This window comes from Rhipicephalus sanguineus, chromosome 1 (genome assembly GCF_013339695.2).
Source record: "Rhipicephalus sanguineus isolate Rsan-2018 chromosome 1, BIME_Rsan_1.4, whole genome shotgun sequence".
Taxonomy (NCBI): domain Eukaryota; kingdom Metazoa; phylum Arthropoda; class Arachnida; order Ixodida; family Ixodidae; genus Rhipicephalus; species Rhipicephalus sanguineus.
The window spans coordinates 158,131,199-158,153,185 of NC_051176.1; the positions used below are offsets into that span (position 1 = coordinate 158,131,199).

A 21,987-nucleotide genomic window follows, 5' to 3' on the forward strand; every position below is an offset into this window, starting at 1 on the left:
TTGGCGATAGAAGTTCGCCATCCCCAGAAAGCGCCTCAGCTCGCCGATGTCTTTCGGCGACGGATAGCTGACTATCGCTTCAAGCTTACCCTTATTCGGCAAAATGCGACCCTCGTCAAGCGTGAATCCCAACAATGTTATTCGGGTCGCCGCTATCTGAGCTTTGTTCGGGTTCAGAGTGATGCCCGCAGACCTCAGCCTTTCTAGAACGTCTCTTAAGTGGCGCAAGTGCTCATCGAACGTTTTCGAGTAAACCACTATGTCGTCTAGATATGCGAGGGCGTGCTGCCACTTTGCATCTCCCAGAACTTGGTCCATTAGCCTCTGATAAGTAGCGGGAGCCCCCACCAAGCCAAAAGACATTCTCCTGAATTGAAAAAGTCCCCTGTGGCATGTGAAAGCTGACTTCTCTCTGTCCCGCTCGTCCATTTCGACCTGAAAATATCCGCGACTAACATCGAGCGTCGTAAAGTACTTCGCCCCGCCTAGGTTGGATACTAACGATGAAATGGATGGAAGAGGGTATGCGTCCTTCTTCGTAACCTCATTCAGCCTGCGGTAGTCTACACAAAGGCGATATGTATCATCCTTCTTTGGAACTAGAACCACCGGGAAACCCCATGGGCTGTTTGACCTTTCGACCACGCCTGTGTCGATGAGTTCGTCCAAGGCGGCGTCAAGTGCTTTCCGCTTAGCCAAGCTAATCGGTCGGGGATTGCATTTCCAAGGTCGTGCGTCACCCGTGTCGATTGTGTGCTTGACCAGCGTAGTGCGGCCCGGGCGGTCAGTGAAAATCGCGTCGTACTCGTACAACAGCGACGACAGCTGCATCTTTTCCCTTTCTGGCATGCTGTGTGCATCTGCCAAAAGCGGGTGCACTGACCTTCCCTGTACCGCGGCACACTGTTCTGGCGGGGTTACTCGCTGACTCTGCGCGCTTTCCTCCTCTCTCACTCGCGCTGCTCCCTGCGATTGGCATGCCGTTGTCAATGCGGGTGCTTTCGAGAAAAGCTTTAGCGCGTCTCCGTCGCGCTCTCGGTAACCTCCTCTTGCAATGTCAATGACAATCCCTGACTTGGCGAGAAAGTCTCGACCCAGGATTAGAGGCATTGACAAACCGGGAAGATGAACAAAGCGTTGTCGCCTCACGCGTCTTTCTCAGCGGACCACAAGTCTAGCCGCACCGCTCGATTGCGCTGTGCCCGAAGCAAGGCGGAAGGTGGTGTTGCTTTGTCTCAAACGGATATTGTTCTCGCAGAGATGGTGCAACACCTCGTCCCCAAATAATGAAGCGCTTGCCCCAGTATCTAAAAGTGCTACAAACTTCTTTCGAGCTATCGTTAACTCGATTAACGGTGCGGGCGAGTCTACAGCATTACCTGCGCGACAGACTGTAGGTGCTAGTGATCCGAGCGCATCGGTAGGACTACTGATCGCCGCGCGGTGCCCGACGTGGTTCACCGGCGGCGTCGTCCGTTTCCCGAACCGCGTGTTCGCTCCTGAACCGGCGTGCGGCCGCATTCGCGGGCGATGTGCCCCGGTGCGCCGCACCGGTAGCAAGGACCGCGGAAACCACGCCGTGCCGGGCGCTCGTCGCCACGATCCGGCGGGCCTCGCTCCGCGTTGCGCCGCTCGTCTGGGCTCGTCTCGACCACGTGCTCCTGCCGCGGAACGTCACGTGCAGGCGCAGCACGGGCCGTACGAAGCGCGTAAGCGTAGGGGTCCAAAGCGCGGTCTGACAGTTCCCAACCGCGCGGTACGTGCTCATCAGCGAACGATGCTGACGCGTTACCCCTAAACGCCTCTGAACCGACCGCGCCACCGTTCCACGCGCAGCGAGGCTCGAGTGACTGCGCTGCGGGTGGAGGCGGGCGATACGCTCGCGCCGCGAGGATGTCCCCTTGTATGCGCTTCGCTTCGGCGGCGAGCTCTTCTAGGTCTGCGAACTTGCATCCCCTGAAGTGCGCCGCAAAAGTCGGGTGCGCTTGCCGTGTAACGCGCTCGACTTTCTCCGCGTTGGTGGCGAGAGGATTAGCGAGGCGATAAAGTTCGTCCATCGCCCGTACGTACTCCAGCAAGGATTCGTCCGGATGCTGTGTGCGTAGCTCCAACTCCCTCCTCAAACGCCACTCGTAATTCGCCGGAAGGAATTCGTCGCGGAAGCTCTCGCGGAACTCTTCTACCGTGCGGGCGCGATGACCGGTCAGTCGGAACCATCGGGCCGCTTGCTCTGTCAGCGACACCGGGACCACACGCGCGAGAAGTTCGGCGTCGGGAAGCCCCATTGCTTGCTGATAGTAGAGCAATCGGTCGAGATACTCATTTGCGCTCCTGCAGTCGTGGTAGCCACTGTAGGTAGGCATGTCTACCTTGACACGTGGTCCCGCACTTTGCGAAGGAGGCTGCGCTGTGTTTTGCAACGCGCTGGCTAAGCTCTGCATAACTGACAGCGCATTCTGCAAGAGTACCTCGCTCGAGGGCACACTATTGCCCGAAGACGCGACCACATCTGCGGCTTGTGCCGAAGCAGCATGTGGCGGCGTCTCGCTGTGCACGTCGCGAGGTGACGGGGCGCCCGGCGTGGCGCTCTCCGTCGTAGGCCTAATCTCTCCTAACGCGGTCGCCGCAACACCTTGGTTGTCCCGCGTGAAACAACCAAAATTTACGCTGTCGGAAAGTCCAAACAATGCCCCCGCGTTAGCCATAGGATCGACATTCTGCGACGCGACATCAGACAACATGAACAAATCCTGGAATTCAGACATGCCCGTTGTCCTACGTTGACGGAGCGTCGGTAGTCGCTCGCGTCCACAAAACTAGCCGCGTTGCCAAATTCGTTAACGTTGGGCGCCAGATGAGGGGGTGTCCGCTCTACGTACGGCTGGTGCAGAAGCCTAGCTCCGGTCCCAGCCGCAAATAGTCGTACCGTGTCAACGTCCCCTTCCCGTAGCGCGCGTCATCGCAGCTACGACGGGTTCGGGCGAATAAGGCAACAGGCTAGAACAACAAACAACACTTTATTGCTACGTTAGCAATAACGCGTAAATGTCGCGTAGAGGGATAGTCCGCTCTAGTAGAAAACAAAGGGTATGGCTTACACCTTCGGTCGATGTTCGGCTCGCGGAACTTGGGGCGGTGAGGTGTTACCTCGCAGGTCAGCAGGGCACGAGAGCGCGTCTCTCTGCCTGGTCGGCAGTTTTTGTTCACCTCCCGTGTCCCTCCCCACCGCGGGGGTTGATTCCCTCGCAGGGCGAGTTCCCTTTCCCGCGAGCCGGGATGCGAGGATTAGCGCGAGGAGTAGCGGGAAAGAAGGGGTTGTCCGGAAAGGGCGACTGTGCTCCTCTCCTAGTGGTTCCTTCGCTCCCGCTGTCAGTTCCCTATCGCGCCTGCCTTAAGGAAAGGAAATGGGCGCGCGTGCTTTCCCACACAATTAGCCCGTATCTCAACGCGTCTAGAATTCTTGCTCATGATCTCGAGAAATTCTGAGAAGCATCAAATTTTTATATAAGCTTCTGATAAGCATATTTCTTATTTTGAATTGATATACAGAAAAACCTCAGTGATACGAATCTCGCGGGGTTACCAAAAATATTCGTATCATCCGAAATTCGTATCACCAGAAAACATGGAAAATTAGTATGCGACAAAAGAAAGTTGGCATACGTTTTTATTTAGCGTTCCTCAGGGCCGCAGCTATGCCATGAACAGCTCGGAATGATTGCCAGTAAAGTTTTTAGACGTCAACGATCATACTTGTACTCGTAAATACACGGTGCATGCACGCGTGTGTAATTAATGAACCAGATGTGTTGCGCCCCGTGACCCCTAGTAGTCCCTTCCTAGTCTTACTACGCTTTTCTGCATGACACCAGACTACTGCGGCGAAAGTGACTTAAGAAGCGCTTTGCACACGATAGATAGAGGCCAAGCCCCTTCGCCAAGACCGCCCGCTTCGTCTCTTGTGGTCTTCGTCCACCTTTAATGGGACTTCATGACGGACCCGCAGCCCAAGTTTGTCTTGTTTCATAGAATGTCTGATTGCAGGGACATGGCTTGCATCGACGTGGCCGGCACGTGTTAACACACTACAAAGACGCTGCTGCCTCGAGCACAGGAGCACGCGTCAACGCGTAAGAAAAAAAAGTGCACCGTCAACGTCATTTGTAATCTAAACGCAAAAGCGCCTAAAGGCCTCCAAGATTCACGCGCACTATCTCGGAGGCAACGATGCACTGTTGATGGTCGTGCAGCGCGCATGCCCGCGACCGCGCGTCATTGCCGGGTCTTCCGCGACAGCGCGGGCAGCACCTGTTCGTACCTGTGCGCTAGTGTACGTTCGTATCAAGCGTCGCGGGGTGCAAATCAGTTCGCAACAACCGTACTCCAATACACTGCAGGCTAATGGGTCTTGGCCGGGACCACAGAAAAATTCGTATCACCCCGAAATTCGTACGAGCCGTGATCGTATCACCGAGGTTTTACTGTATTGGACTATTTTGCAATCTCCTTTGAGTTCAATATATCTGGGTTGAACTGCAGGTTGTTAAAAACACAAATAAGTAGGCAGGCCGTTTAGAGGCCTGATCCACATTAATTGATTCTCATTCATGCCACAGAAGTGCTTTTGCAAAGTAAGCAGCACATTTAGTGCCACAGTGCAATGGCATTCAATTTTACATTAGAAATTGCACCATAAAATGTGCATATAAATTGTTTTGTGTATTTGATTTATCTATGCATGCTTGTCTTTTCAGACATGAATGTGGAGCACACCCAGCTACTGCTTTTTTTGTTTCACAACCTGCAGCTAATGCAGAAGAAAGTGGTGCTACTGAGTGTTGCCAAGACAATTATTAATGTGGCCCCAGTGTCCCAGAGGTATGAAATTTTTTTCACCTTTTGGTTCTCACGATTTGTTTTCAAACTGCTGTAGCATGTAACCATTCTACTTCCATACCACCCTATCACATGTAGTATGTGGTAATGCTTGTGAATAAAACTGGCGTGCTCGGTGCATCAGAATAAAATTAATGGGAGACATTGAGTGCATAATGCATTATTTAACACCTCACACATTTTGTCGGTTGTATGGCTTATGCTATTTCTGCTTGGTACTGTAGGCGGGGTTCATACTGCCACATCAGGCATTTCTTTGGCCTGTTCTTGTCTTGTTACTTATACAGTTTATAGTCTGTTCAAGGAAACGTCAACTTGAAGTGTTGCCATTTTTGTGGAATTGACCTGACACACCATGGTTTGTCCCTTTATGCTTCCCCTTGTGCATACAGGTATATGTTAGTGTAGCGTGCGTATTAAATACTGTATCTTGAACCTTTCATATCTCTTTTGGGGTATTAAAGCCCTTTAGTTCTCATTTCTGTGGACGTCTTAAATTTACATGCGTGTTGAGGCAAACCCTGCATTTCAAGATAAGCTTACTAAATATTTTCTGCGAATACTAGCGATACACAATACAAATTTTACAGTTGAACATCAGTGCAATGAATAGATAAGTTAATTGCTATAATGCAGTAATCAGATTTCTTACGTGTTATGTAAAAAATCTGTATGCTTATAATGAATATTGAGAAGGTTTGTAGCATTCTGTGAAACCCTTGAAAATTCTTGAATTTTAAAATGGCATTTTAAGGCCTTCAATACCCTTAAATTTTTTGGGATCCTTAAATTTCGTCAGTACTCTTTCGTCCAGTCAGCTTTTAGCAGATGCTTTTTGAATAGGCCTGTGTGAATGTTCGAGCACATATTACGGTAGTCGAATTTGTTTCGATGTGAATTTAAAATTTTGAAGTATCGGAATAAACAAATGGACTTCTGCCATATGTAACCAGCATAGAAATGTGGTTTCGCTGCAGCATAGAGCTGCTATGCCGTGAAACTACCTTGCCAGAGGAAACTCACACTGCTCCTCACATCCTCCAAGAGTATGTCAGCCAACGGGGACTACAATGCTCCCCATAGAAATCTGAAATCCTATAAGTCTGTCAAGGGCAGGGTAGCCACGCAGTCCCCACAGACCTAACATACAGTGATGAATGTCCATGGTGTGGATCCACGCCAACCCTGTACCACATTATGTGGGAGTGCACACTACACAACCTAGAACACCACGACATGAACACTGCAAGAGAGCAATGGGAGGCACTGCTGTCCAGCTCTGCCCTCGACAACCAGATCAGGCTCCTCCAGAGGGCAGAGAAGATGGCGAGAGCCAGCGGAGCCCAGGACTAGGGGCACCGACCATCAGCGGTGCCCTTCGGGGCAATCCACAAGGGCTCTGCCTGTCTTTGAATAAAAAGTTTATCATCATCAACTGCTGCAAAGTTGCTCCTCAAGGCTAACTGTGCATATTAACTGCACCCCGATAATTTTATTTTAGCATTGTCTTATACGGGCTAAATATGGCAAATTTGAAGATGTCCCGTATTTTACCACATTCAACTTGCATCCTACTACTCTTCAAATTCTATTTGAATTTGCTTTGAAATTATTTGATACTAATTGCCATTCACTTCGAACCAAAAAAATATTTACATAAGCCTACTCGTAAACAGAGGCGGGATCAAGATTTTTATTTATTTATTTTTTTTTTTTTGGTGAGGAGAGGGCATCCAACCCCTTTGTAAATATGTGCAGTGTGAGTATGTATGCATGCGTCTATACTCATCAGGAGAACGTGCTCACAATTAGTTGGTTCTTTCATCCATTTTTGTGTCATTTTAGCAGCAGTTATGTCAATATATACTCGTACAAGTTAAAGAAATTCGCAGGGAAGGGGTTGACTATGTATGTCTGCTATACCTATACTTTTGAACAACTGGCACCTACGTACTTGAGCCAAGAAGGCCTCCAATCTAATCCATTTCTGTAGCCACAATGCAATAGCATGGCTACAGTGGGCAGCACTGACCAAAGCTAATCTTGCATTCTTTGTGAGAAATATGGTAAGGCTGGTCGTGCCTTGACCTTTGGAATAACAGAGGAGTTGCATAGATATGTCTCAGCTGCACACAACCACTATCAAGCCTAAGGATTAAAAAAAAAAAAAAAAACAGCAAGTGATAGAGCAGACAAAAGCGTCAAAGCAAACTCCACATTGAAGAAGCGATAGATGATGTCAAGACAAAGAGCGGGAGTTTGGAAGTAACAATTGCAGCTTGTGCTGACAACTATGCTGCACAGGCAAAAGCCACAAGCGACTACACCTTCATTGTCATGTAAAACAATTTAAGAAAAATGCTAAAGCACTCTAGAGCTTGCAGAAATGGATGACAAGTTCAAGGGAAAGCTTTGGGAACTTTAGGTAATCTTGAGTCTGCTGTTTATGAATGGGCCTCTTTCTCCTGTTTGTGCACAGTATCTCTAGGTTGTGAGGTGAATCAGTTTAAGTAAACCAGCATAAGAATACTGAAAACTGCAGAAAACAGTGCACTGCATTAAGATCTGCAATAAGCAAAAAAAAAAAAAAATAGCTGAGAAGGGAACTGTGAAAACTTTAGTTAGCTATTCATTGTGAAAAATGTGCTTGCTTTTGCTTGTGTGTAGTGAAAGATCTGCTTCCATGCTGTAAAAGATGGTGTTTTCTATTTCTACATTCTCAAAGAGTGTTGTTTCAAGTCCTTGAAAATGCTTCGTTAGGGTCTTGAAAGACCTTGAAAGCCCTTGAATTTCTTTCTTTACAGTTGCTGGGAATCCCGCTGAATAAAACAAAGCTTGTGCGTGTTGAATGCAATTTTGCTATAATGAGGTCCGATCAAACTTATTTAAATCAAAATATCTTGTGAAAAATTGTCAGAAAAACAAGTAAACATTTTCTCCATTTCTTGCAATAGAATTTCAGAGTTAAAAACCTAAAATATGTTACGAAGGGGAGTGCCAAAGTGGTTTGCAAGAAACGACAGTACAGGGAAGACTCGGCTTTCTTCGGAGCAGCTCTTGAGCTCCCCTTCACAAGATGTTCAACTGGCTAGCCCAGCAACTCACTATATTGAAGCTAAGATATAGTAAAATTGACTCAAAAGAGTTGCAAGGATGGGAGGCATATCTTATTACCTTGGAAGTTCAGTGATTAGGAATTGTAACGAGCTCTATATTTTCTTTACATACTTCCTCTGTGTACATTCTCTTTTTCTTTGTTGCAGCCCATTGAAAGACATCCAGATTATCTACATTGCAAGACTTCTGCACATCTTTGAGTACCTTATCAAGAACTTGTATGATGCTCCGGCTTCCCTCGTAGACCAGGTGAGGAACACGAATATGTTGTATTCAACGGGGCACTAAAGGAAAACACTAAATCAGTTTGGAGTGATGAATTATTCTTTGGAAACATCGTTGTCACTAGTCTCACCATCATAGGTTGTGGGGTTTGTGAGATATCGCCTCTCTCGAAACGCACGGAGACAGCAGACGGTTGGGCAACCAACAACACGTGTACATTTATTAAACACTTTTACATACGACGAGCTCGCCTGCCAAATTTGATACACAACTATTAATACGCTAAAACCTTATACAATGCTTACACGGTAGGGGTGTGCGAATATTCGAAATTTCGAATATGTTTCGAATAGTGTTTGCTATTCGATTCGATTCGCACTGGAATTTTACTGTTCGAACTATTCGAACTTCCCAAAAACAAATACAGTCAACGTCCAATTACATACATTGGCGCTACGGTCGCCAATGTATCAACTCGCGAAAACGCTGGTTCCAACTTAGAGATGAAAGATGTGGCAGAGGTGGGGGCTCAATTAATGCTGTTTTGTACCTGAAATTTGGGGAGGAAGTCCAAAAAATCGGAAGCCGAAGCTTTTTAGCATCCAAAATTTCAGACGTTCTTATATGTCGATGTCTACGAGGTAGATTTGGAACTCCGGACTTGAAGGGAGCACACCCTTGTCCGCCACATCAGTTGGGCTTCCACAGAAGTTGAAGAGGAGGAGAGGCTGAGGAAATGGCATCTTTGCCTATCACGTGTGAAGTGTTGTCGGCAACACTTTGGTTGCAACAAATCATGTACATAAATACAATTCGACCTCTACATTGCCACATTGTTGATAAGAAAACTATGAAACACCACCCCGCCAGCGCTTCATCAGCCTAGCGAAAAGAAACACTTTCATGTTGCTATCTCATAAGAATATGCTTAGGAATCCTCTCTAACTTTTTTTCTGCAATTACGCTTCGAAGTATTCGAAAAATATTCTAGAAATATTCGAAAAATATTCGATTCGATTCGCACTCACACTCCAATATTCGAATTCGCTTCGCACCCAAAATTTTGCTATTCGCACAGCTCTATTATACAGTCAACTGCCAATTTTTCGGACGCCCGATTTTCCGGACATGCTCGAAAATTCGGACGCTTTCGCGGCACCATCACCAGCCCCATAGACGTCAGTGTATTAGAACGTCCGAAATTTCGGACGCTGTGTGACTTGGGTATTAAGCAGAGAAGGCGCGGAAGTGAGGAAATTAGGCACTGCGGAGAAGCTGCCGTTGCCGCATGGTGGCAGTCTGCCACTTAGCGCTTCACAGTACACGAGAGGGCCCTTTTTGCACCCCTGAATGAGAGTTTCTGGCTGCAGAACGTGTCATACGACTGCAGTTTCCCGCGGTGCTGAACGTTGCTGCCGAATAATCGTATTTTCCCGGAATGTATTAACTGGAACGTATTACACATAGCTCTATTGGGTTAGTTTTTGTTTTCGTGATTGCGAGCATAGGAGCCGGGAAATCGTACTAAGCGGGAATGTATCAACGAGGTTCTACTGTACCTAAACGGGTATTCACAGAGGTAAGAAATCTTCGAGGGAGAAACGGGGATTGCTGATCATGTGACGTCACAGACTAGCGAGTGGGCACGGCCCACTCAATAATCTACGATTGGGGCGGAGGGGCCGTGCCCACTCGCTAATACGTGACGTCGTCGTGACGTGATCCGTAATCTCCGCTTCTACCCCGTGTAAATACCCCTTTAGGGCTCCTACCCCCCCCCCCCCCTCCCGTGCTGAAAAGATGAGGGAGTGGTTTCTTTCTTGTCTTTGCTACCCTTCCTATAGGCGAGATCTCCTCCTCTCCACTTATGTCTTAAAAGCACGTGTACAATGTCAGCACTAAGTGTTGAGTCTATCAGGATTTCGTGCTTGTTGGCTACACGCTGTTACCTCCGCTTGCGCAGTTGGAAACGCATAAAATGAAGTGAAATCAGTTGATCGCACACGATAGTCATGTGATACAAGGAAGAACGGATGGGCGGCTGAATGGCAAAGCAGTGTAGGAGACAACTCACAACTGATATTTTGCATGTATGACATAATGGCGTCACGTGAATCACTGTTATTGCATCACGAAGTGCGCCAGAAAGACGAGAAACGCCAGGAGAGAACGCACTTGTTTTTTGTGTTTTCAGAGGCTAGTGAGAGGCCCTTTAAGGGCACTACAGCATTCCTCATAACCATATTGTGCTTGTGGCTCGTAAAACGCCAAAATTTAATTTTAAACAAAGCATTGCTGACAACCATTCCTACACTGAGTTGGATCTGTTGTACTTCCTGTTATTTTCTATTGATAGGTAGTGGTGCACGGTCCACCAAAACAATATTGTGATGGTAGCAGATTATTTTAATAAGGCCAATGGCTTTTACAGGTTCAAGGAAATTTGTTCAACATTCATGGTGCTGTTTCTGCAAACCCTGATGCTGAGAATACCAAGCAGCATGGAAAGCTGTTTTTTCCTTGCAAAGAAGTTGAAGACAACTTTGCAAAGAACTCTCTGTCAGATGTGGTTCAAGGTGAGCTCCACATGACAACAAACTCTGTTACTTGCACTACTGAAAAAAGTGTGGTTGTGTTACTTTGAACAAAACAGAGTGCCGTGCACAATTTTCTATGTTGCACAGCTCCTAGTCAGAAAGAACAAAAGAACAAAAGAAAATTTAAACATTACCGTAAAATGCCAAGCAAGTGCCCCCCCCCCTATGGTGAAGGATAATCCGACCAGATTTGGAGGGGGGGGGGCACTTGCTCGGTCCCGGACCGAAATTCAAGATGACGACGAAAGAGCCGCTAAAAATAAAAAATTCCCATCCATGTTTCTAATGAAATGCTTTATTTACTGTTTTTTTCCCTCTCGTCACTTTCAAGCCACTGAAGCAGCGACCGGTTTGACCAATATACGGCCGGCCACATGACAACGGAATTTCATAAACAACATTAGATACGCATTCAGTGTACTTATTCGTGTGGTTCTTTTTACACAAGCGATGCTCGTCTTGGGAAAAAGAAAAAGTGGCCGCAGGAGAGGAGGCGGAGGGGGGGGGTGCGCTTACTCGGTCATTAGCGCTTATTTCAGATCTCCCGAAAAAGGGAGGGGGGCGCTTGCTCGGGTGGGGCCGCTTGCTCGGCATTTTATGGTAATGTAATGAAATCTTCAGTATAACAAAGTATTTAGGTCAATCTTTTAAAAATGTCCTTTTCACCAGATATCATTAGTATTTTAATATGACAACAAAGAACTGGCATTATGAACAAATACCATTCATAATGAATGACATTAGATTCACCATGTGATAAAGGGGTTGGCCTTAAGTAAAAAATAAGGTTTGAAATTTTCTGCCAGCTGAATTCACAAAAGTTTTCTGTACATAATGAGGTCACCATTGCTACAGCACTTTCTCAGTGATCATCGGAAGCAGTCACTATCAGCTATAACCTTAGTGAAATCGTACATCACAGAGCAGTGGATAGTAGTATATTCAAGTGCACGTATTGCATACCTAGATATAGTAAAACCTTGTTAGTAATATGTACCTACTGTCAAAACTATGCACTGAACGATAGTTTGAAGTAAGCACCCTGTATAAATTAGCACCGCCTGATGTGTGCCACTGCCACCAACAAAGAAATAACTGCAATGCCACAGCAAATATTGCCTAAGGTCCCCGTTACGGCGTGCAGTGGCCACACTAAGGAGCATTTCAAAACAATTACTGGATGAAGAACGCGCAGTGACTGACAGCGACAGTGTAGAAGTACACATGAGGCGTTTTTTTCGAAATGAGTCAAATTCATCTAAACAGAATTTGAGAAAACGGCAAAAATTTGTTATGCAAACTAAATACAACGCTGTCAAAGCTATTCTATGATATGTTTTACTTGTCGGCTAGGGGAAGTTTCTGGCGACAATCAATTAAAAAATATGCAGCAGATTTTACCGTTATTAGCATGATAACTTTGGATTTGGCTCATATTGAATTGAGACACTGAATTCAATGCGGTATTTTTGAAAAAACTTTATTGAAATTGACCTTTAAGAGTGGTATGATGGAGTTCTGACAGAAAACTCATGGAAACAGTGAGTCTGGGGACAGGTCTCTCGCTGATCACTTCCATCAGCATCCATGATAATCCAGCTCCGAAAAGGGAAACACCCAGAAAACAGGCAGAGTAGTCAGACGGGAAATCGAAGGCTTCCATGTTTGCTGAATCACGTGATCGCTGAAGCGCTCTGCTATTGGCATACTGGATTTGACTTATTTCGATCCATACAGTGCATGGATCTGGCTCAATTTTGTTTTGAAACGAGATCTGTGAGCACACGTAGCTGTTGGTTTTTGACCCATTTCATTCCGATAACTCTTTTAGAGGAAAATTGAGAGAATGTACTTGCCAGTGGAGCAATATTGGAGCTAGTTTCGGTTTCTGGATTTAGCTTAATTCGAAAAAAAAAAACAACGCCGCACATGTATTGCCTTTCCATGGTGCATGTGTGGGCACTTGCACCGCTATCTACTACTGATTGAAAACTGACAGTTTCTTCTAAAGGTGGTGCTGCCATGTGAAGCCGATCATACCTTTCTTATTGTGTGCAGTGCTTTGCCTACTAAGCTCATGCTGTCACTTCTGGGCCGCCTGTAGTTTTGCGCACATTTGCCGTGAGAGTGCATCACACCCGCTACGCTCCAAACTGTGCTTGGGTACAGCAAGTAGCTTGTTGGATTGACATGGCAACGACTAGCTTCCTGCCAAGCAACGCATACTCCATGTCTCCACAATGCTCTAGCAGTCCTGCACGAGGAGGCGATAACGGACGGAGGCGTGGCATGTATGGATTGTCGCCTTATAAGTGTGTGCAGCACACTTAGAACAGTGCTACACTTGCTGTACCGTAGATGCACGTTTGGTTCGATAGTGTTATTGCAGCGAGGTTTCTCAGCACCCGCACCACGTAACTCTGCAACAATGTGGTGCTTTCATTTCAAGAAAGTGCTGCTACCTTGAAAGCAGTCCTGCACAATGAGGTGGCAGCGAACGGCAGCATAGTGGGCTTAGGTTGTCACTAGGGATGGGCGAATATTCGGGCGTTTCGAATATTCGAACGAATATTACAGTATTCGAATTCGCTTAGATACGAATTTAGATTATTCAGAATGAACGAATATATATGTATAAATTTGACTGCACATAACCCCCTTTAGAGGTGGTTTCACTGCAGCGTCTTGTTGCTGTGCCGTGAAACAACCCATCCAGGGGAAATCTGCACTGCCACGAAGCCACACTTCAAGCTTAAATGTAGGAGGAATCAACTTTATTGATTGTATGTACATATTTTTGTAAGTTTAAAAGCATGTTATATGGGCTTATATGCGCTAAGTATAGTAATTTTTAATTTGTAACGTCCACTTATAACTTGCACCCTATTCAAATCCTGATACTATTCAAGGCTGCTTCCACTTCATTTCAAACCAAAAAAAGCGACATTCACTCTAGTTCCAATCCTTAAAAATATTGTGCAAGGGTCATGACAAAAATGCTCATTTTTCTTAATATGCGGTAAATACTATTCGAACTATTCGATTCTAAATTATTCAACCTCAGATTCACTATTCGCCCATCCCTAGTTGTCACCTATTAAAAGTGTGCAGTCCGTTAAACCCCTTAATCATTTTGGATGAGCTCAGTTGAGCCTTGCTGAACTGTCCACAAATTATTTTGGACAAGTGTAGCTTGTCCGCTTGAGATAGTATATCTCCATGAGCTTTTTGAACAAGACAAACCCGTTTGTGGCTCGTTTGTGGTTCGATAATTTTCTATTCTTCTATGTTTATGCTGACGTTGCTGCTGCTATTGCTCGACTCGCCACCACTACTACTCATTACGGCAAATAATGGGCGGTGCATATTGAAGTACGAAACATACTTCAGTGTGAATTGCTTTCCAGTTATCAAGATGTCGACCAGAAATGGTGACGCCTCCTCGTTATGACAGATGTTTTGAGCATAGCTATGCCAAGAGATGTGACACAAATATTGTAAAAACGGCACACAGTGGATGATGTCACATTGTAGGTTAGGTCGTCCACCCATCTAAAACCTGTTGTGGTTAGAGCATCGTGATTCAGTACTAGAATCTCAGGCTTAAAATACAGCTGTCAGATCATTTTTATTTGTTTATTTACCCACATAGGCCACTTCACTGACGCCCTTTCCATTCGTCCCTTATTCGGAGCTACGCACACGCTCCCCTCTTCAGATTGACTCAACAGTCTTTCTGAGCTGCTATGCAGACACCTGCAGTGCAGTGTAACTTAAGAATGCAGGAGAGGTCCTGCCCAGGTTGCAGAAGCATGGTCGCTGATTGCCTCCACAACTAAAGAAATGGTCTTGCTTATGTTCCTATTGCTTTTCATCTCTCCACTGTAAGTGGTGTAATTGCAAGTGCTCACATGCCCCATGGGGCACAACTCCTGATCATGCATTTGGTATTGTGGCTAAATGAGGCTGCTTCTTTGGGTGTGGTCTGCTACAAAACAGCTGTTAAATTAGCTGTGTGGAAGATTTCTTATATAATTTGTACTGTTTGTTTCTTTGTTTCTGCATAAAAGGTCAGAATTTATATCTCATTTGGAGCAACATTTTGTTTCAATGTACTCATTCGTTTACGTAGTGGCATTCTTTGTAAAGCAGTCAATTCTTTACTCTGTCATGCTTTCTTTTGTCAAAATAAATTGAAACACCAGTTAGTAAGTGAAGTGAATAGAGGATCCATGTACCCTCTACAGCAGGGGTCAGCAGCCAGCCTTTTTAGGGGGAGGGCCAAGTTGCATGACGCAGACACGGCGGGGGCCGCATGTTAAAGCGTGGTGGGGGAGGGGGGTTACATTGCGGGCAAAGAGAAAAAATTTTGTGAATTGACAGTAACGTACAAAACTGCAATAGAAATCATAATTATTTTCTGCACGCATGTCAGAAAGTTGCAATTTACAAACGTAGGTTATGAGCAAAAAACAACAAAAAACTTTCAATGCGACTTTTGGTGCTGAACATTTTTAGCGAACTCGCAATATCTACATCAAGGTTGCTCACCGACAGACGCAAAAGTTCGTGGAGATGTCCATCGGTTAGTTGAGAACAAAAGTTTGCTTTGATGAACTTCATTCTCAATAAAGTGTGTTTGCAGACGTATGTAATGCCCAACACTGTTATCAGGGCTCCTGCTAATTTCTTAAAACTAGAAAACTTTGAGTCTATGAGGCCAGCGTAAAACTCCACAATGTGTTTCGCATGAAATCCGTATTTGAGCTCATCGTCTGTCTGCAGATCAGCCAGTTCCATCTGGTGCATATTCCCACCTTAGAAGGATTCTGAAAGAATCTGATGCCACACGAATGTTTTTGAAAATTGGATAACATAACTTCGAACTCTGTCACTTATCCCGTTAATCGGGATGGCAATCGCCGGGCGGATTCTAAGGGCTGGCGTCACGGCCCTCCGAACACGCACCACGAAAGCGCGGACAATTTAGAGTTGGTCCTTTGGTGCGCCAGCGAACGCCGGTTGTGGTCCAAAGACAGAGTCAGAGCCGAGAGTCGATAACACAAACGAAAACGAAATATATTCTCAGTTAAGGCAATACAAATATCACAAACACGTGCACACTCGGCTGGTACCAGTTACAGCTTCACAATATAACTCAGATGGTGTTTACACAACGGGAGCTAGACGAACAGATCACACGCTACGAATGCAATCGCATGCATTACAACTATTCAACGACAGTTAAAGTCCTGAATATACAATGGCGTATCCAGTCCGCAATACTTGGACGGTAATCGAATGCTTCTCTTCAAGGAAACACTCACGCCAGCTCCAGCGTTGATCGTCGTAGCTCAACCGTCGTCGTGCCTTGTCACGACTCACACGGTGTCGTCATCGGATTCTTCCAGATCGACGATTGACTGACCGCACACCATCATAACCACGTCTTCTTGGCTATCGGAGCCACACTTAGCATAACTTCACCATCACCGGGCCACTCCTTCACTACTTCACTTCTTCTCGACTGACTGTCTCGACTCTTCACTGGCTGTCTCCACCGCCCGACCTCGCACGCTTTTATCCCTTCTCCCCCGGTTTCTAGAAGCGTCGGGAGCGTTCTCCGGCGCGCAGTACAGCTAAGCCTGGGGAAAGGGCGAGAGCTTTCTCGTAGGCTCGAATCGCGGCGGCATCATCGGCGATGAGCCACCCTTTCCTTCTAGAAGCGTCCGGGCTTTGCCAGGCGTTTGATCGCATTGTCTGTGTCTGGCTCCAGTGGGTGAGGAGGATGCGGCGCGCCGGCGTCTTTTGATGCTTGGTTTTTCGTCGTTCGCGCTTCTTCGGCGCGCGACTCGCGCCGTTCTGTTGCGCAGCTGCTTGAAAGCGGCTGCGTGCGTGCTTTATAACACGATCGTTTGTGACAAACTCCCTCTTTAAACCCAGTAATATTTGACGAGTTTTTCTGTGGGAAGTGGTGTGCTTGTATCTCCCACAAAGCTTTTGCAGCAAGGGACATGACAAAGATTAGACTCACTAGCCTGCTGTTGGAAAAGGTAGTTTCAGCTCCAAAATGTTAACATGTGCGAGCATGCCGGAAACGAGTTCTTTTTTTTTTTGGATGAACGTCCTTCCCTGATCTAAAAAAAGGAGGTGAACACATTATCTGGCTAACTGGGAAGATGGAGGACAATGCAAACTAGAAGCGATCTTTCTTTGTTCCTATCTAACCCCATTTGAGGTCAAAACTGCCATGTCGGTCTTCAGATAGAAAGTGACAAGGGGGAGGGAAGGGGGTGGATCTGAAGTCATGCCGGGGGCTACATAATACTGCGCCGCGAGCCGCAGGTTGCCGTCCCCTGCTCTAAAGCATCTAAAATGGGTTATCAAATTATTTACACAAAGTTATGAAAGCACAATCTTATTTTGTCGAAAACAGATTCAACCTGATGTTCAGTTTACTTATAGTTAAACGTATCCTGACCAGTCGGGTTAGTGTGTGTCTTGTTCTAATGTGATAGCAGTTGTACAGAAATTTAAGGTGGGCTCACACCATGAGCATAACCATTCTGCTGTCACAGTCTTGTGCATAAAGGGTTAAAAAGCACAAGTGATATGCAGTGTAGCTTGTGAAGAGCCCCTCACCAGGTTTGGTCATTGCAAACACGAGTGGTGTGTCGATCACCAGGTGGCGATTGTGTCTGAAAAGTATGAAACAGCTACGTGGCGTAATGGCGGCCGAAATTTCAATAGTAAGGCAATGCACCTTTCCTCTTAACCCTTTAAGTGTCGAATTTTTATGATAAAAACTTTCCCAGATGGTCAAATTACTTTATTGCGGTATTGGATGTACGAAATGTGTGAAGTCAGAAAAAAATTGTTAAAAAAATGAGTAACAGTATTTTGGTGTCAGCAATTTTGGTGTCAGCAATACTCCGAACTGCAAAACATTCAATAGCATTTCAGAGCATGATATTCTTTGAAACATGGGTCTATGCACAGCGCCTTATCACTATTTGCATACATAACACACGTCTCTGTTCTCTCCTTGGAGCGACGATTTGTGCTGGCAAACACATGGCATCATCTCTGCGTGCGGCTGTCTTGGGCTGAGTAATCTCGGTAATCAAGAACGAGAATGCCTCGTGAGTGTCAGTGATAAACGAGCTAAGAGCAGCGCCAATAAAGATGGGATTCAACTTCCACCGCCTCTGCAATGCAGTGCCGATAAAGATAAAAATTAAGTTTCATACGCCTCCGTTGCGATCATGCGGTAACCATGACAGGGCATTGCCCACCGGCGTTGCCGCAGACTGCGCGACATGCTGATGCTAGAAATCGGTTCTGTTTATCTCTGCAATAAGGTAGCACAATCATTTCCAACTCTTCTTGTAAGACCTAGTAGGTGGCAGCACCTCCCATTGAGCATGCAATTTCAAGTGGAGGGTCGAAAACGTACCTGAACGGCAAAGACACTGCAGGACAGAAAACTGCTGCGGTACATGTATGGCAAAAACACTCCAAGGGTTAAGAGAGCTGTTCTTTGAGTAGAAGTCACACAAATGCCTTTACATATTACACTGCTGGTATTGTCACTGACCATGGCACATGACTGTGGTTAGATCAGCAAATGTGAAACATGCAATGGCCATCACTGAAAATGGCACTGTGTAGCAAAAAAAAGGCAGAGAAGAAAAAAAGAAATGGGATTGGGCTCGTTGTATGAGCATGACAGAGTCCCTGGTCTCCGGTAATGGAGGAGGCAGGGAAGGAGCACCACTTGTGGATGCTGGTTGAGGCAAAGGGGGTTAATGTCTTTGTTGGCAATGATGCTCGCCTCTTGACAACTTAGTAACAGTACAGTTCATTTTTGTCTCTGCCAATACTGAACCATTTGCATTTCAGTGGGGGCAAGATTCAAGAATAGCAGTGTACATGGATTAAGTGCACATTGAAGAACTCGATGTGGTTGATATTAATTTGGAGTCCTCCACTATGACGTGCCTCATAATCATATGGCAGTCTCTGCACGTAAAACCCCAAAATTTATTAAAATTATTTCTATAGAATACTTTCTAGATGGCACCTTGCAGCTTCCAGTGTGTAACTGAAATCTACAGTGGGGCTTGGTGAAGGGCCCTTTAAAGCAACGTAATTTGTAAAGTACTTCCTACTCTATATTTTCTCATGTCCGCGTGGCTGTGGCCTAGAAGTGATGGTGTGAAAAAGTGGCAAAACCTTGTACTGTAATGGCATTCATATATATTGTTTCCAGTTTGAGTTTAACTGTAGACCTGGCAATTTCTATACAACCTTCTCAAGTTCTTCATGATAGGTCCAAGAATGTTTTTTTGGGCTGACTCTTTTTGGTCTACTACTGCTGGTTTACTATACTCTTGTGGTAGCTCTGGCACGTTAAAGCACTCTTTCACGAAACTAGGTCATTTTGAGCATGTGTATAAGAAGGTTATTTTTGATACCTTCAGGATCCAGACAGGGCATTACAGAAGATTTGAATTGCAGTGTACTGGGAACAATATGAAAATATATGTTTAAAAAATTCTGTATACAAATCAGTGACCATACAGAATGGTGACTATAAATCGTGCAGAAAGGTAAGCAGTTAGGATTGGTCTGTTTCTTCACTCTTTTGAAAGCTCTCTTTCGTGGTTACTCCCTGTTGCAGTTGCCAGAAGGGTCACAACTTCTTGAATGTGATAACTTAATGCAGGTACCTCTGCTGCTTCTTTTTATGTCGTGCCAGTTGGTGTGTTGAAAGATGCAATATTTTTTTATGGTCTAATGAATTTTGGCTAATGTGAAATGTGAAATGGCTTATGCACAGGTTCACACATCAGGCCAAAGTTTTACCACCTCATGATTTTGGAATCTGGCACACAGGATGTCCCAAAGTTGGATGGTTTTGTAAGTGAAGCGTTCTGTGCATTGAATTCACTCTTTGTATTGCTTTTTATTACCAGAGTTGTTTAATTTCCTTGTATCTGTCGTGAAATATTTGCTCCAAACTATGGGTAAGTTCGTACCCTTCTCAGAACTCTGTGTGGCAGGGTGAATCATTAAGAAACACGTGAGTTGTGCAGAGCAAGCTTGATCTTGCAGAAGTCCTCACAGGGCTATTGATTGAAGGCAGCACATTGCTTTAAATATGTACGTATCTTGCATGTGGCGACCAAGTAATACTTTCAATTTGTTGTGGCCTTTTTATAAATTTTGCATAATGAATACATTTTACTGTGTGGCATAAATGTGCCAATAAAGGAAGACTAGGTTGAACAGTGCTGTCTGCAAGTTATGAAAGCTCTTTAGTTGAGCATTCTTAATGGTACCAAATTGCACTGGGCTTAATGAATAGTTAATGAATTAACTACTGCTGAGTGACAGAGAGGATAAGGAACAACCACACATTGACATGACAAACATTTTATTTCTTGGGCATTGTATGGTTTAGACCATGATGGAAGAATGAGAGGTGTATGAACTGTGTGGGGCCGTCGTGGAAAGTGGGGGGATTGAGGTGCCTTTCCTTATCCCCACCTCGTGTGTTGTGCCAGCCTAGAGCTAACTTTATTACTAGGTACCCCATCCACTGGCAACATAGTGGACACAGCAAGCGTGCCGGACTTTCTTTCCCACAAATGCCATGCCTCTCCGTCCTGGTGTCAAGTCACTGCACTAGTGCATAGAGCTAGCATACAGGTGTATAGAGATAGGAGCCGGAGGTGGGGGGGGCTGCATGCCTTCGGCAGGAAATGTGTACTGTGCCTGACTGGGCGTGATCGCTCGTGGTCTCGCTTGTATCTTTGGAGGGGATAGCATACTGCTCATAACTTTGTATGTGTTGGGCTCTCATGGCAATGTTGAAGCAATAGACAGCATGAAGGTCACTTTGCTCGCTGCATTTTCTATAGGAAATGCTGCGAGGAAGAGCTGTTAGCCTTTCTTTGTATAACGCTCCAGTTTATTGCTATCGCATTCGTTGCTTCGCCCTTGTGGCAAAACTCTGACTTTTTGTTCATCTCAAAAATAAGGGTCATCTCGGGAGAAAAATGACCTTTGTTACTTTAGAACCTGGGCCTCCTTTAATACATGGTAAACAACAAGGACACAAGAGGCTGTATCTAGATCATTACGAAAGCAAGAAGAAGTGAGCAAAGTATTACAAATGCTATACAGAGGCTATCCCTGTTCTTTGTATTGCTAATGTGCTTTTATTCTACCACTTGGGAGCTTTCTTTGCTGGTTAATGGCTGAGCTGCACTGTCACGTACGTTCCTTTAGCCCTTTCAGAAGCTGCTCGCCATTTGTGGAGAAAAACACGTTCCACACTGCTGCATCTAATTGGGTCTTAGTGAAATTATATACGTATAATCAATGGCAAATCTAGAACTGCGTTTTTTTTATTTTTTACAGGTGTCGTATTTACTTGCATAATGGTCACTTTTTTTCCTCTAAAAACTGGTGCAGACTTTGTGGTGTGGTCATCACATGAGAGAAAATTTTCAGGAAAAGAATTTGGAGCAATGAGAATTCAAACAAGTTGCTGGTTGAAATCTACTACTACTAATACTACTATAACTGCTACTACTACAACGACGATGACGGCTCAGGGTAGACTAAGTTTCGCTGTAAAAATCAGGTTTAACGGTGATCTACATTTGTAATCAAGGCCTATGTTCACTCTGCATTGTTTGAATTGCTCTAAGGAAAGATAAGTATGTACAGTGGGATTGTGAAAAGTTGTTTTGTCATCTCCAATGCTTAATCTACCCTGTGTCAAAATGATTTTGTTGAAAACACATTGTGCATTTGTTGTTGTCCATGCTTACTGTGCAATTTAGTCAGCATGGAGAATGAGAAAGGAGCTCAGAACTGCACTAAAACTCCGAAGATCTTTGAGCCGTCTTGCCTATCCTTCCATTGAGCACCACCATCATGGCATCATTTGAAAGCTCACTTTCGCCTTTCCATTGTCACCCTGCTCCTTCATGTTGGCCTCACAGAAAACAAAAAAAGAAAATAGTCGTATTACTAAAGGTCGGTCTGACAAAATTCCTTTTGTTTGTGAACCTTCGATTGGTTGTTGCTATGGCAACTTGTCCATCGATGCTACCGGTAGAGTGCTTGCCTGTAGGGA

At 45.3% G+C, this 21,987-nt stretch overlaps 1 protein-coding gene across 1 annotated transcript in view; it reads left to right on the forward strand.

Moving 5' to 3' along the window:
• Positions 1 to 21,987, forward strand: part of LOC119400896 (E3 ubiquitin-protein ligase UBR4) — a gene marked incomplete at its 5' end in the record, with an annotated part of 438,348 nt that overhangs the window by 97,889 nt on the left and 318,472 nt on the right. The window contains 4 exon segments of the mRNA XM_037667804.1: positions 4,755 to 4,878; positions 8,160 to 8,262; positions 10,670 to 10,814; positions 19,678 to 19,757. Of these exon segments, the coding sequence (XP_037523732.1) occupies positions 4,755 to 4,878; positions 8,160 to 8,262; positions 10,670 to 10,814; positions 19,678 to 19,757 (452 nt within the window).